Source organism: Gavialis gangeticus, unplaced genomic scaffold, assembly GCF_001723915.1.
Source record: "Gavialis gangeticus isolate Ggan-Ray unplaced genomic scaffold, GavGan_comp1, whole genome shotgun sequence".
Lineage (NCBI taxonomy): Eukaryota > Metazoa > Chordata > Crocodylia > Gavialidae > Gavialis > Gavialis gangeticus.
In genome coordinates, this window is record NW_017729011.1 from 5,926,230 (window position 1) to 5,939,597 (window position 13,368).

The following is a 13,368-nucleotide window of genomic DNA, read 5'->3' on the forward strand; positions in this document are numbered from 1 at the left end:
CCTCATCTCATGGAGGTTAATGTCAGAAGTTGCTGGTCTCAGCCAAAGATCCCTGGGCTGTGTGTGTAGGAAAGGGAAGCCTAGGGAGGCTAAGCCACTGGAGTTACCCAGCCTGCCTGATGCCAGATGTCTATCTGGGGTGGTAGGACAGCCAGAGCCATGTGCAGGGACTCTGTAGCTGGCTGGTGCTTCTTAGTGCTGTATATTTGGAGGTGGAGTGTGGGGGGAGGAGGGGCAGGGCATCATCTCTGAGTTGTGCTATGAAAAGGCAGGTTTTGCCCTGGCTGTTGAGTATCACCAGTGCCTTCAGGAGATTGCTGTGGGGCTGGTTCTGCCTTCTGCATCTGAAGTTTGTGTGCTCTGAAGGTCCAATGTCTCTGACTGTAGCACCCACCACAGTGTGCCTCAAGGGAGCACAGACTCCCACTTGCGCCTCTCTGTTGGCTTCCCATTTTGACACCACATCACATTTTTCATGGGCTTGCAATTTCAATTCAGGGCCCTTCTTTGCTCTACTGCCCCCCAACTCCACACTCTGGCCAAACTTGGGTCATCTGTGACCAAACTCAGGTCTGAAAACCTTATCCAAGACTCTCCAAGCTGTGTTTGAGAGCTGGGGTCACTGTTCCCCTTAGTTTTAGTGGCACTTTAAAGCAGCTGTGCAGATTCTTGTTTCCTGCCTCTGTTAGGAGAGCTCACTGCATTACAGAAGCTGTCCACGGTGGTTCCTGTTAAGAGTTCAGCTTCTTGCTACGGGCTGGAGCAGGAGCCCTGGGCTCAGGCCTAGTGGGTCTGACACTGACTTGCTCTGCGGCCCACAGCTAGATGCAGTTCTTCCTGTGCCTCAGTTTCCCTCCCTCTGCAAGGGGAGTTAAAATCATTTTGCCCTCCTGTACTGCCTTCCAGCCAAGGATCCTGCAGCCTTTCACCTGCATTACCTGTGTGACAGGTGAACTTTGCACACCCCACTGCAGAGAGGAGTAGACTGGCAAAGATACGAAGGTTGGGCATTTGGCCTAGATCAACACAGGGAACAGAACTAGAGTTTCCTAGCTGTCAGCCCCATGCTGTAACCACTACACTATGCTTCCTGCTCTGCACACAGTGAGAAGGAAATGAGCTTTTGAGGAACTAGATACTGGGTCACAAAAAGGTCATGAGCACACTGTGATCCTATGGCTGCCACCAGAAGACTGCCTGGCAAAGGAGCTAGGCTGGCTCTGGCCCCTCCTTGCCTTGCTGCTGTGCAGCTCTTGAATTAAAGCACACAGACCTGCTGTGTTTACTGCAGCTCCTTCCTGAGGGAAGGAGGGGGCAAAGCAGCCTGTGACCCCAACATGGAGCTGGTGCTTCCATCCAGCCTGCTCCAGGGACTGCTCTGAGCTGCAGGTGCTGCGTGTGTTGTCCTTCCCTTCCAGCCGCTCCTGGCTGAGGCTGAATCATCAGCCTGAAGCCAGTTGTGAGCTGCTCTCTTTCTGGCTCACAGAGGGCCACAGGCCTGGCTTGCCTTGTTTCTTTCTGCAGACAAAAACACAGGCACCTGCATCCTTACCCCACCTGTGCGCTTGCACATGTGTGTTCATAGCCACGCACAGCTGGCTTCTGTGGACACCCGAGCGTGGCTGTCTGTGTTCGGACCCCTCAGCTCGTGCAGGTCAGCCAGGAGTGCTGGCCAGCCATTGCTGACCTGGGCTGGATTTGACCTGCATCCCAGGGCTAAGTGTTTCACACCCCAGGCCCAGCCCAGAGCCACTGGATTTGTTGTGGCCCTGGATGTTTAAGGCCACACACGTAAGCAAGGGCTCTGCACAATCTCTGCTAATGTCTAACTTCCACTCCTGTGTGCTGATGAGATTAGCTGCTGCTGGTCAGGGCTTACTGATCCACCTGCTGTACACAGGAGCACAGGTGCCAACATAAATGTTGACAGGCTGCCCTGTGACTCTGCATCAGCCCTAATTGCTAACTGCAGCCTGCAAGCCTGCCTCTCCTCCTCTAGCACCCGAGAAAAGGGTGCTTCCTCCTCCCTCCCATGCCCTGCAGTTCCCCAGCTAGTTTAGTTCTTGAGCAGGTTCTTCCTGTGGAGCAGAACGAGAGGATGAAGGACCCCAAATTCATCCTGCTTGAGATTTGTGCTGTAGTCTGAAGTCTGATTTGTGACAGCTGAGAGGTTGGTTCTGGGTAGGGTGACAGTGTCCTGGATTGGCCAGGACAGTCGCAGGTTTTGCAGGCTGTCTCGGCATCCCAGCCACTAGAGAAAATGTAAGCAAAAGTCCTGTATTGGTAGGAACCTGGGAGCTGCGGGGTTAGGGTATGTGTGTGCTTATGTGCACACCACGCTGTCCCACCCAGCCCTGCTCCTGGGAGCTGCGAGCTGAGGTGTGTGCATGCGTATGTGCATGCCTCTTGTTGCCCCTCACCCCTATCCCGGATTTACCTGAAATAATGTTGCTCCCCCTAGTCATGAGGAAACAAGGAGCAGATTTTAGCTTTCTTGAAACTACTCCCTAGATGGGCTTTTACAGACCTGGCAGGGTGAGGGCAGACGGTCTGCCTTGTGGCACCTCCCTGAGCTTCATGATATCTGTTTTGTCTCTTCTTCCTAGTGGGTGCTGGCATTCGAGATCTTTATACCCTTGGTGCTTTTCTTCATCCTCCTGGGGCTGCGGCAGAAGAAGCCCACCATCCCAGTGAAGGAAGGTGAGTGGGGGCAGGAGGCTGTGGGGAAGGAGCTGGGATGCTCTGGTTGGGGAAACCTCAGCTTTAAGGGGATTAACTGAGAGGGAAGAACCCAGGTGGCAAAAACCCATTTGTTGTCTCCATCATGCCTAGCTGAGCCTTCAAAGAGCCCTCAACTGGCCCAAGGCTCCCACATTGTGGGACCTGCTGGGCTTCTGACCGAGGCCAAGGTGCGAGGCCTTGTGACCTCCTGGGCTAAGACATGTTCAGTAGACTTGTTTGCCCAGTCTCCTCAGCAAGGCTCTGGGGCAGCTCTCCGATAGCAATGGGGGTGTCTGGACAGCAAGAAACGAGCAGTCTGTCTCCTCTTCCTATGTTGCCTTTCTGGAGTCGCTTCTTGCTGTGGTCCAGCCTGGGCCACGACTGCTCATCAGGGCAGCCTTTGAGGGGAGTCTGACACCTCTTATGCCCTAATTGGCACCATTGGACCTGACAGCTGATAGTCCCCTGGTATCCAGAGGTACAGTTCTCCCACAGTTCCCTGGGAAAAAAATGGCTCAGCTGACTGCATGGATGTTTCCCCTCCAGTCCCAGTGATGCACTTTGGGGAAGGGGTAGCCCTGTTGTGCAGCAGTTTTGTGGGGGCCCACTGGTCTGGCTGAGTGGCAAGGCTGCTGGCACCTGAGCCAGTGCCAGTCTCCTGCGTTAACTTGGACATGAAGCTATGCCTTAGTTCAATCCAGCCTGACTTTCAGTCCCTTTCCAATGATGGCCAAGCCGGCCACTCCAAGACCTTGGGGTGGACACTTTCAAGGATTCTTCCACTGCCCATGTGGGTAAGAGCTGCCATGGCCCCATTGGAAAGACAGCTCTAGCCAAGTCCCAGGTATGTGGGAATCAGCCTCTGGCTGGTAGGAAAGCAGCACTGCAAGGCAAGGCACCTTGGGAGCTACCCACAGTCTCTGGCCATCTCACTGGGGCCCTGGTGTATGGGGGCAGGCATTGCTGGGCCAGACACTGTTAGCAGTGGGGAGTGGACAAGCAAGTAGGAATAGTCACTGCTAAATGCAGGGCCAGGCAAAGACTTCCAGGATGGCAGAAAAGGGTGGGACAGGTAGCCCACATACCCTTTCCTGTCCCCTGCATGCAGCAACCCACCCTCTCCAGATCCATTCTCTCTGCATCCCCTGCTGACACCTGGGGTTACTTGGGGAAACCAAGTGGGGGCTTTGGATAGCATTTTGTTTTGGGGAAGGGCAGGGAGAAGCACGAAGAGCAAGGAGTGCAGGAGCAGAGGGGAAGCACCTAAGCATGTGTGAATGTGCTGCCCTGGGAGCAAAAATGCTGTGGTGCTGGGTAACGGTGATCTGAGCCTGTGTTTCAGCTATCCCTCGCACTGGGCTCCAGTGCTGCACGTGGAGGGGTTGTTGGCACCGACGACGAGGAGCGCCCCAATGCCATGCTGTCACCGTGGGTCTTCGAGCTGTGACTGTTCCCATTCTGGTCTCCCCACCTGACATACGCTCTTTTTGTTTGTTTCTTTGTTCTGTTTTGTTGTTTGTCTTACGCTCTCTTTCTTTTCCCCACCGTCACCCCCTGTCTTCCATGCTGCTACTGCATGCTCCAGTCTGTAAGTTGTTGATTTAGGTTGGCGCTTCCCCCTCCCCCACTGCCAATCCTGCCAGCAAAGTATTCTGGGAAACAGCAGCCACTGGCCCAGCTTTCTTGACTACTTTGATTAACACGCTGACTTACTCCCCTGCATTTGTCTCCTTGCCCAAGGGGGTGGGTAGGACTGGTGATGATGAGCATGTACAAGCATACCACAGCCACGCAAATGCAGGAAGACCCTGTATATGTGGTCTGCAGCCTATACTGTGCCATTGCTGCCATTGGATACTGACAACTTTCCCAGAATCCTCCAGTGCTGGCCTGATGGAGCTCATGGCTACAATGCTCTTTGGCTATCTCCTCATCCTCTTTCTTTTTCTTTATCTTGGACCCCTGTTATGTGGCCAGGCCTTGTCTGAAGTTTAACACTTGCTGAACCTGGCTGTGGCTGACTGGAGTTATGGCCGGGTTTGGTTTGGGCTGTGCTAGCATTAAAAGAGGAGGAGCTCCTGCCGTTCCAGCCGTGGAGGACAAGGAGCTGTCGTGGACCACTGCGCATGCAAGTCAAGGAGCAGCTGTGCCCTGTCCCAGCCTGCTCCCCCTTCCATTAACCCTTGAGGCACTCTTCTACCCAGGATCAGTATTTAAGCACCACCCACTCTCTCTGCCACACTTTTGTGTGTGTGAGTCTTGGGGCATATTGGCCAGAGCCCTTCCCATGGGTTTGTCTGTGCTGTGATGACAGCCACTAGGGTGACCCACAAAGAGCATAACTGTTTCCCACATATATGCAGCCCAGCTTGCACTTGCAGTCTTCACAACTGAAGCACATGCTGATAATGTCCAGAATCATGCTCTATGCAGGGCTTTGGGATGCTGGTAGATGCCACCTCCATGACCAGATTGTTTCAGCATGGTCCAATGTGGCTATAGCATGTGGATAGGCCCTGGTATAGATGGTCTGTGAGATGTATCCCAGAGAAGGAGAGCTGAGACGTGCAACCTTCATCTGTTTGTATGAATCTCTGGTTTATAGCATGACTTATCCCAGAGACTATCCCAACCCAATGCTCCCATGAGGGTTTTTACCAAGCATGGCTGTTCTGGATGTAAAGCCACAGGGTGCACACACTTGTATGTCTTGCCTGTTATTTCATGTGTGGTGGAAAGCCCCTTCCCATCAGACCCTTCTGGCTTGTCCTAGATGCCATATTACCATATTGATGTTTCCTAAATATGCTGGTGCTGCTACAGGCTGCTGACCAGACTAATTTGCTCCTTCCCACCAGAATCTCACTGAATCTACATCCTGCATTGGATAGCCTGGTTGAGGTTTGCCCCCAAAAGATGTGGGCCTGCATGAGCATCTTCACCAGTCCCTGCCTCTTTGCATTTCCATTAGGAACGCAGCCCTTTCTTCAGCCTTAGTTCCACTGTGGGTGGTGTCAAGGCCTGGGATTTGGGGAAGGTGGAATATCTGGTCTGCCCCAGTTCCCATGAACTAGAGTTACTGTTGTTGGCCTGATTCCAGCTCTAGCCTGTCATGAATGAAGTAAAACAGTGCTGACCCTATTTAAGGCAGTCTGGAAGGCCGTCTGAGGGGGAGGCTCTTCCCTTAGAAAGATTCTGCACCTAATGGGAATAAGGAGCGTAGCATTAAAATGAAAGCCTGGCCTAACGGATTCCTGGTTAATGCCCTAACAACTCTTCCACCACTCTTCTGCCTGTCTAATAGAAGGTGAACAATTTTCAGTGCTAATGCTTGCCAGGGGACTAAGCGAGCCGAGGGCTTCTGTACTCAGCCCTGACCCTGGCCCTGCTGTCTACAGCAGTGCAGTGATGGGGTCATGCTAACATCTCTGACTCACTGGGCCTGTTTAGTCCATCAAAACTGGCACACTAGGCCATGGTGGAAAGAAGTGCCAGCCAAGCCTAGCTGTGTCCCTGGGGGGCACTCAGTGTGCGTTATCAATGATTGTGGTGGGAAGCCGCTGCTTGCTAATGGCCTATGTTTAATCAGTACCCTCCCCCACCTGGGGCCCATTAGCACACACTCGGCAGCACATTTGTTCCGCTTCTTAAATTTGAAATATTGGGATTGTGCCGGGAACGGCAATTGCATGACGACGCTGGGACCTGGAGAGTGAGGCAGATGGGGATGCTCCCTCGGCACAGCCTTGCTGGGTGGGGTGGCTCTGGAGCCCTTGTGGGCATGGGGCAGAGGGCTGTATCTTTACCATACCTGCCTGATCAGTGGAGCTAGGGGGAAGGCTGCCTGTGAGAATATTCATCTAGGATACAGGTGCCTTGATTGATATTCTCAGCTCCCCTCTTCTCCAGGTCTCCCTCCCAGTTGCTTTTTTTTCCCCAACCTGCCTCAGTTTCTGCTTCTTATGAAAACTCCCGTGTTTTGTCTCCGCCAGCCGCAGACTGAGGGCCCTGGTGGGGGGACGTGGGGTGGCCCATTTGACAGGGTTTGGGGAGCTTTTAGTGCTGTTGGTTACTAGCCTGTTTCCTAACCCAGTGTCCCTGTTCCTCCTCCTCCTCCTCCTCCTCCTCCTCTCTGCAAATCAAACTGTGTCTGAGATTCACTAATGGGCTGATCAGAGCAGCCATTGGGTTTGCAGTTTCTGTAGGGCAAATGTCAGAAGTCATTCCACCAGCTTCCTTGTCCTCAGGGCTGGAATTGGTAGGCTGTATAAGTGCTTCGGGGAAGCAAAAGTGAATATGGGTCCCCACACACCTCTGTCTAGGAGTGTGATCACCTCTCTGGTGTGACCTGCTGTGCCATGCAGGGAAGATTGGTTCTGGTTTGGTGTGGGGAAGCAGGAAGTGGTCTGTGATGCCCAGAGGCCTGAAAAGCAATGAGACCAGAGAGCAGCCCCATAGGACAGCTAATGGAAGACCCTGCCAAAGGAAGTGGGGCTCCATGACCTCTGACCTTTACCCTCTGACCTCCTTTGACTCAATAGAGAAAACTTATTAGCCAATAACCATACTGATCTAGCACTCATGCTTCTCTCTTGAACTCGGTGTGTGTCTCCGTCTTCTTCCTACCTTGTCTCCCTATATCTTCCCTCTATGTCGTGCTGTGTCTCCCTCTCCAGCTTTCTACACAGCAGCCCCTCTCACCTCTGCTGGGATCCTGCCTGTGATGCAGTCCTTGTGTCCTGATGGGCAGAGAGATGAGTTTGGATTCCTCCAGTACTCCAACTCCACGTGAGTCCACCCCTTCTCTGCTTGTATTTTTTCCTTGGCCATGACTACCCCTCATGCATGCATGCACTGCCTAGCTATGGATTTAAACAGAAAATCTTTTAATACTTTGTGCTGTAGCAGACAAAGGAGAGTCAGCTTCATGGCTAAAGCATAAGACCCCAATATAACTTGTGTTGCCTGCTCTGCTGCTCACTTCCTATCCCCAGACCTCCGATGCAGTGAGGCTGCTGGCTCCCCCCCGACCCCCACCCCCATTTTGCAGAAGAGCTGTGAGGATTATTTGCTCAAAAGTCACTTTGAATCTCCCTGATGGAGATCCCTGCACAAATACCATGTATTATCAGGACCAAAAGCATTTTTAAACTTTGTTCTTTGCCCTCTCCTGGCATTGGCTGGTGGCATGCCTTTTCCTCTGAGGAGGTGAAAATATGCATCGCTTCTGTTTGCTGAATGTCAGGTTCGAGTTGGTTCTGTCTTCTGTTTCATGTTCACCATGACGGTGCCATGGCCTGTGGTCCCAGATGCTGCCTCAGTGCCTTGGCCTCCAGCCTTAATGGCCCCTCTGCTTTCCCACCTGGCTTGGTTTTGCTTTCTGAGCTTCTTTCCATTCTCAATCACTGGGGCTTTGGTTTGTCTCTAGACTAGGGTGAGAAGGGATCATCTCACCAAGTTTCACATTTGTGTCAGTCTCAAGTTGTGCGTCACAGCAGGGGAAGAGCAGGTTGTTTGTGGATGTGGCCTTCTGAGCATGAAATCTTGTCCACTGATGCTGATCTCATTGAACATTACAAATGGTCTTCCATTTGTTCCTGGCTGCATTTATCTGCTCTCTTCTCCCCTCCATACGCTTCCCTGCCCAGACCCCTGCCAGTCATTGAGCTATGATCCCCATTCAACCCATTCATCAGTATACCCCACTGGCTTTCCCCTTCCCCTGTATTCTGCAGGGGCTGCAGAGCTGAGCAGAGCACTGCTGCTCTGCTGGGGCACCGGGGAGGCCTGGGAGAACTATGCAAGGAGAGGGGCTGGCAGGCCAGTGCCCAGAGAGGGGACCCGGACAGCTGTCTGGCTTCGGGAGTCCCACTTGTCACTGCTGACTCAGGTCTGCTTGACTGAATGCAGATGAGGTTGCAAGCTGTTGCTGAATGAGTCACAGCATTCGCCTCGGGCCGACTCCAGCAGAGTGTAGAGGGCAGTCAGGAAGGGCTGAGCTGTACAACCGGGGGTGTGCAGTGAGCCAAGGACATCTGTCTGCCTCCTGGGGTAGTGGAACCTGCATCTGGTGGGGTGGGGAGACCCTGCTTCTCTCCTGTGGCTGACCACCCCTTCTTGAATATGGGAGAACAGGGAATCCCATCCAGCAACATGCACATGCTCCATTGCTCACCTTTTGTGGGGAGGGAGGAAGAAATCTTGCTTACTGACGCATGCTCCAGTGCCAGCCCTCTCACCTGGGTGCGTGTTTGCCTTCCTTCCTGGCACTTGTCAGCCTGGCTGCTTGCTGGCAGTGGTGCTGTGCCTCACGGTTCCTCACGCCAGCCTCCCTACTTGCCCTCAGGGTGACCCAGCTCCTGGAGAGGCTCAGTGAGGTGGTGGAGGAGAGCAACCTGTTTGACCCAGACCACCCAGGGCTGGAGGAGGAGCTGGAGTCCTTGCACCGTCGCCTAGAGTCGCTCAGCAGCAGCGAGCCCAGTTCCATGGAGACCCACTTCAGCAGTCAGGCAGGTAAGTGCAGGCTGCAGGTCCGGTCCCCCCATCTCTCCTGATGAAGCTGCCTGAGGCAAGCCAGGGACTTGGCTCCAGCAGTGGATGGGGAATACCTGGGAAATAACCACATTGCTGATAGCAAAGCCCTCAGGGCAAGAGGCCTGGTCCTCTGAATCCAGATCTGTGTCCACGTGTCTCTGAGCCTCCCTGCAGACCTGAGCATCAGAGCCAGGGATGAGGCTTGAGGCCATGTTTGACCATCAGCCAGAGATTGGTTGAGAGTGGAAGGGGCACTTGCACTCTAGGCATCCAGAGAATGTAACAGTGGAATATGTTCACATGCACACCCCGAGTGAGGCATTCGGGTGTATATGGGGCCAGAATCATCCACAGCTTTCAACCTGTGGAACCTACCAGTCCAGAGGAGAGCTGGGCCCCATGATACCTGCCATTGAGGTTTGTTATGGAAACAGCACCCTCCCTCCACCCCTAGCCCCAAATTACTAATTGCTTGGTGATGGGAGGAGAGAGGGCAGATTCAGTATCTTTTGGATGATGATGATGAATTGGGCATAGTAGCCCCAGCATTCTTGGGCATGGCTCTCCTTCCAGTTCAGTGGTGCTGTCTCTCTTCCCCAAGTCTGAGCAGCACCCTGTTGCAGCCACTGTCCGTCCCAGCTCCCTCGCCATGTGCTCCATAGAAGCCATGAGTCTCTAACCTGTTCCTCTCATTTCCCGTCAGCATCTGGCTTCACCTTGGGCTCTGCAGCAAAAGACAGGAACGAACTTCACCACTTCCTCACCCAGAATCTCTCCCTGCCCAATGAGACAGCCGAGCTGCTGATGGGCTCCAACGTCAACCTCAAGGAGGTACATGCCCATGCAGGGAACCCATCTCTGAAGAGTACCGCTGCAGTGCTAGAGCATGTGGAAGCCCTTGAGGCCCAGTCCGCCCGGGTGCTGGTCAGAGAGAGTTCCCTGAGTCTGCAAATGCTCAAACCGATCCCAATTGAGCCCTTTATCTGCACTGGCTAAGGCAGTGGTTGGCAGTGTCTTGTGGCGTAGGTCAGAATGGCCCAGCTGTGGTCCTAGGCAGGTCATTGCTAAGGCCTGTTTGCTGTCACTGCTTCTCCCTACTGCTGCCTCTTTCCACCGCCCAGATGTAGCATGGCCCAGGAAAGCTCCCATCCTCAGTGTGATGCAGGCAAAGCCCCAATTGCCGAATACCACTGTGGTCCCCCACCACTGAAAGTCCAGTGCTGCAGGCTGCATCTTGTGGTTCTGTGGGCTATAGGATGTTGACCCCTATGCGAAGCTGGTGAGAGGCAGTAGTGCGATACCTGTTCATAGATGTGTGAGGGTTGTGGGCACTGGAATGAGCAGGAGTTAGTTAATTTCTTGTTATTTGGTCAGAGTCTGTAACAAGGCTTGTCCTTCCCCATGGTGCTTGCAAGAGGAAACGGGTCAGGGAACCCCTCTTACACCTGGGAGAAATGAGGCACAGGGGGGCATGGCACTTATTTACCCAGCTAGCAACAGCTGGATCTCTGAGTGGAGGTGGCCAGGTGACCTGCATCATGTGACTACAGTGCTGTGGCTTGCTGTTGCTGGTTTGCCACCCCCACTAGACTGAACAACTGGTCATGGACTGACGGTGCAGGAGGGATGGTTCTGCAGCTGCTCTAGGAGAAGCAGCTGAAGTCCTGAGTAGAGGGAAGGGTCCCCACCAGTCTGGTCTGTGTAGCATAGGCCAGAGGACCTCACATGATAGATGCTTCTGGCTGGGCCAGGACCTGTCCTTAAGGAAAATGTGATGGAGAGCCCACCGCTTCCCTCTAGTTCCAAGGCTGATTACCCTCCCAGGGTTAAAATTTCATGCCTGCTTTCAGACTAGATTTCTCTGGATTCCAGATGATGGATTTCGTTCAGCCTTGTCTTGACTAGAGCCTTTGGCTTCAGAAATCTCTTCCCCTTGGAGGTCCTTGTAGACCACCATCAAATTTCCATGCTCTCCCCTTGCAGGTGTATCGCTTGTTTTTTGGCTCTTCTCCCTCCTCGGCAGAGGATGTCCATGAGAAGGAGCCATGGGACCGCTTCAGTGCTGGGGAGAAGATCCTCCAGCTGGAGGTGAGGAGGCCCCTGGCTATTTCCACCCTTCCCTGCATCTTGGGGTGGACAATGCACGAGCTCACTTTAGCTCCAAGGCCTCGTTGTTGGGTAAGGCAGGGGCTGCCTTCTCCAATCTACATCAGAGTGGGATCCAGGTGCCAGATCCAGCACTCCAGCCTTTTCCCTGCCCTGTGATGGCCTTTCTTCCTGCTTCTCCCTGAGCTCTCCTTGTACCTCACCTGTGGCTGGTTAAGAGCTGGAGGCTGAGGGAGCAGAGAAAGCTGCTTTTTCTGTTTTGACTGACTAGAGCTTTGGAGTTTGTGTCTGGCACGCGGGGTTTCTGTCCGTCAGCTCTGTCCCACCTCATCCTCTTCAGTGCCTGGTGGGGTCCTCTTCATTCCACAGCTGACCAGCCCTCTCCCTCGCCCCTTCCCCCTTTCTGTTGCAGGAGAGCCTCCTGGGTGGCTGGAGGAACCTGAAGGAGGGGCTGATTCACAGGGCCCTGCGGAACCACACGCGATCAATCCACAGGCAGGCCCTGCTGCACCTCCTGTCCCAGGCCCTGGGCCTTGTTGGTTCCCCCTCTGAGGCCTCTGACTCCTACAGCCCCCAGGCCTTTGTGAAGGAGATGGAGGTGAGGGGGTTCATGGAGGAGCATAAGGGAGGTAGTGTGGGGCCCAGCTCTGGTGTAATAGGGTTAGGAAGCACACAGCCCCACACTGGAGGGGAGGCACCCCCCAGTCCATTAATGGGATTTTGGCCAGGGGGGCTGCTACCCTCAGCTGTATCTTGGCCTGCTCTTTGGACTGAGTTTGGTGGCTCTCTGGATTCCCCATCTTGGCTCACGGCCAAGTGCAGAGAGTAAGTTGGTGACAGCACTAGGAATGGATCCCTTCTAGTGCCCTGCCCTATTTTCAGCCTGGTTTTTGGAAGCCATGCTAGTGTCCCACCCTGACCCAGGCTCTGGCAAAACCGGGGTTAATGATGCCTGCCTCCTGGGCAGGGGAAGATGATGTGCCTCCTCTCTCCCACAGAACATCCTTTTCACGCCGTCAGTGCTGGAGCAGCTGACCTGTGATCAGAACCAGGGGGAGCTGAGGCGGATCCTGACCATCCATGACAGCCAGCGGCCCTGGCTGCGGGGCTACCGGGCCTTGGTCTGCAATGGGAGTGCTGGCATCCGCAGGGAGCGCTTCGGCCAGCTGGCCGCAGAGCTCAAGGAGCAGCTGGACACACACGCAATCGCCACTAGGGTAAGTGCCTGTGGTGCCAGGGCTGCCTTCCTGGCTTCTCCTCCCCCTGGTTCCCATGTTGCTCCCCTGACATGCCTGGCACTGACAGGATTTGGAGGGGCAACTGAGACCCCATGACTTGAGGGAGTGGCTGACCCTGGCTTGGTGGGGGAGAGTTGCAGGGAAACCAGGCATCTCCACACAGGTGATTGGCCTGCTCTGGGGAGCACGAGAGGGGCAGTGGGTAAACTGGAGGCAGTGGAAGAAGGGGGTACACAGTTGTGCTGAGTTTTGATGGCCTGGGGGTAGTTTTTGCGTGGACTGTAGAGTGAGGATGGGGCAGGTACCCAGCCCTCTGCAGTCCCATCATATACACCTCTCTGAATTTCAAGTCTGTGGGCAGTGATAGCTGTTAGGTCCCCATCTCTGCCCTGGGGAGCCCTGCAGGCCACTAACCCCTCTCTCAACCTTGGTTTTGCAGCTGAAGCTGGACGAGGTGAACAGCACGGCTGCCCAACACCGGCTCCATGCCCTACTGGAGGACCTCATGGAGATGGAGAAGGTTCTCAAGGATGTGGACATCCTCTCGGCTCTGGCCAAGTTGCTGCCTAAGGGTGCCTGCGCCAGCAAAACTCCCCCACCTATAGCCAACAGCACCAGCTGGGGCGGGAACTCCACGGGCGGCACCAACTCCACCGTGGAGGAGGGTGAGGGCGAGCCAGTTGGGGAGAACCCCCAAGGCCAGTGCTCGGCCTTTGTGCAGCTCTGGGCAGGACTGCAGCCCATCCTGTGTGGGAACAACCGGTAAGAC

The 13,368-nt window shown here is 54.4% G+C and overlaps 1 protein-coding gene across 1 annotated transcript in view; it reads left to right on the top strand.

Annotated features, from left to right (window-relative positions):
* The window catches only part of ABCA2 (ATP binding cassette subfamily A member 2), a gene marked incomplete at its 5' end in the record, with an annotated part of 98,761 nt that overhangs the window by 39,802 nt on the left and 45,591 nt on the right, over window positions 1–13,368 (top strand). The window contains 8 exons of the mRNA XM_019510442.1: window positions 2,607–2,700; window positions 7,398–7,509; window positions 9,068–9,234; window positions 9,959–10,086; window positions 11,239–11,343; window positions 11,774–11,959; window positions 12,360–12,578; window positions 13,039–13,361. Of these exons, the coding sequence (XP_019365987.1) occupies window positions 2,607–2,700; window positions 7,398–7,509; window positions 9,068–9,234; window positions 9,959–10,086; window positions 11,239–11,343; window positions 11,774–11,959; window positions 12,360–12,578; window positions 13,039–13,361 (1,334 nt within the window). The remainder of the gene's footprint in view (window positions 1–2,606; window positions 2,701–7,397; window positions 7,510–9,067; window positions 9,235–9,958; window positions 10,087–11,238; window positions 11,344–11,773; window positions 11,960–12,359; window positions 12,579–13,038; window positions 13,362–13,368) is intronic.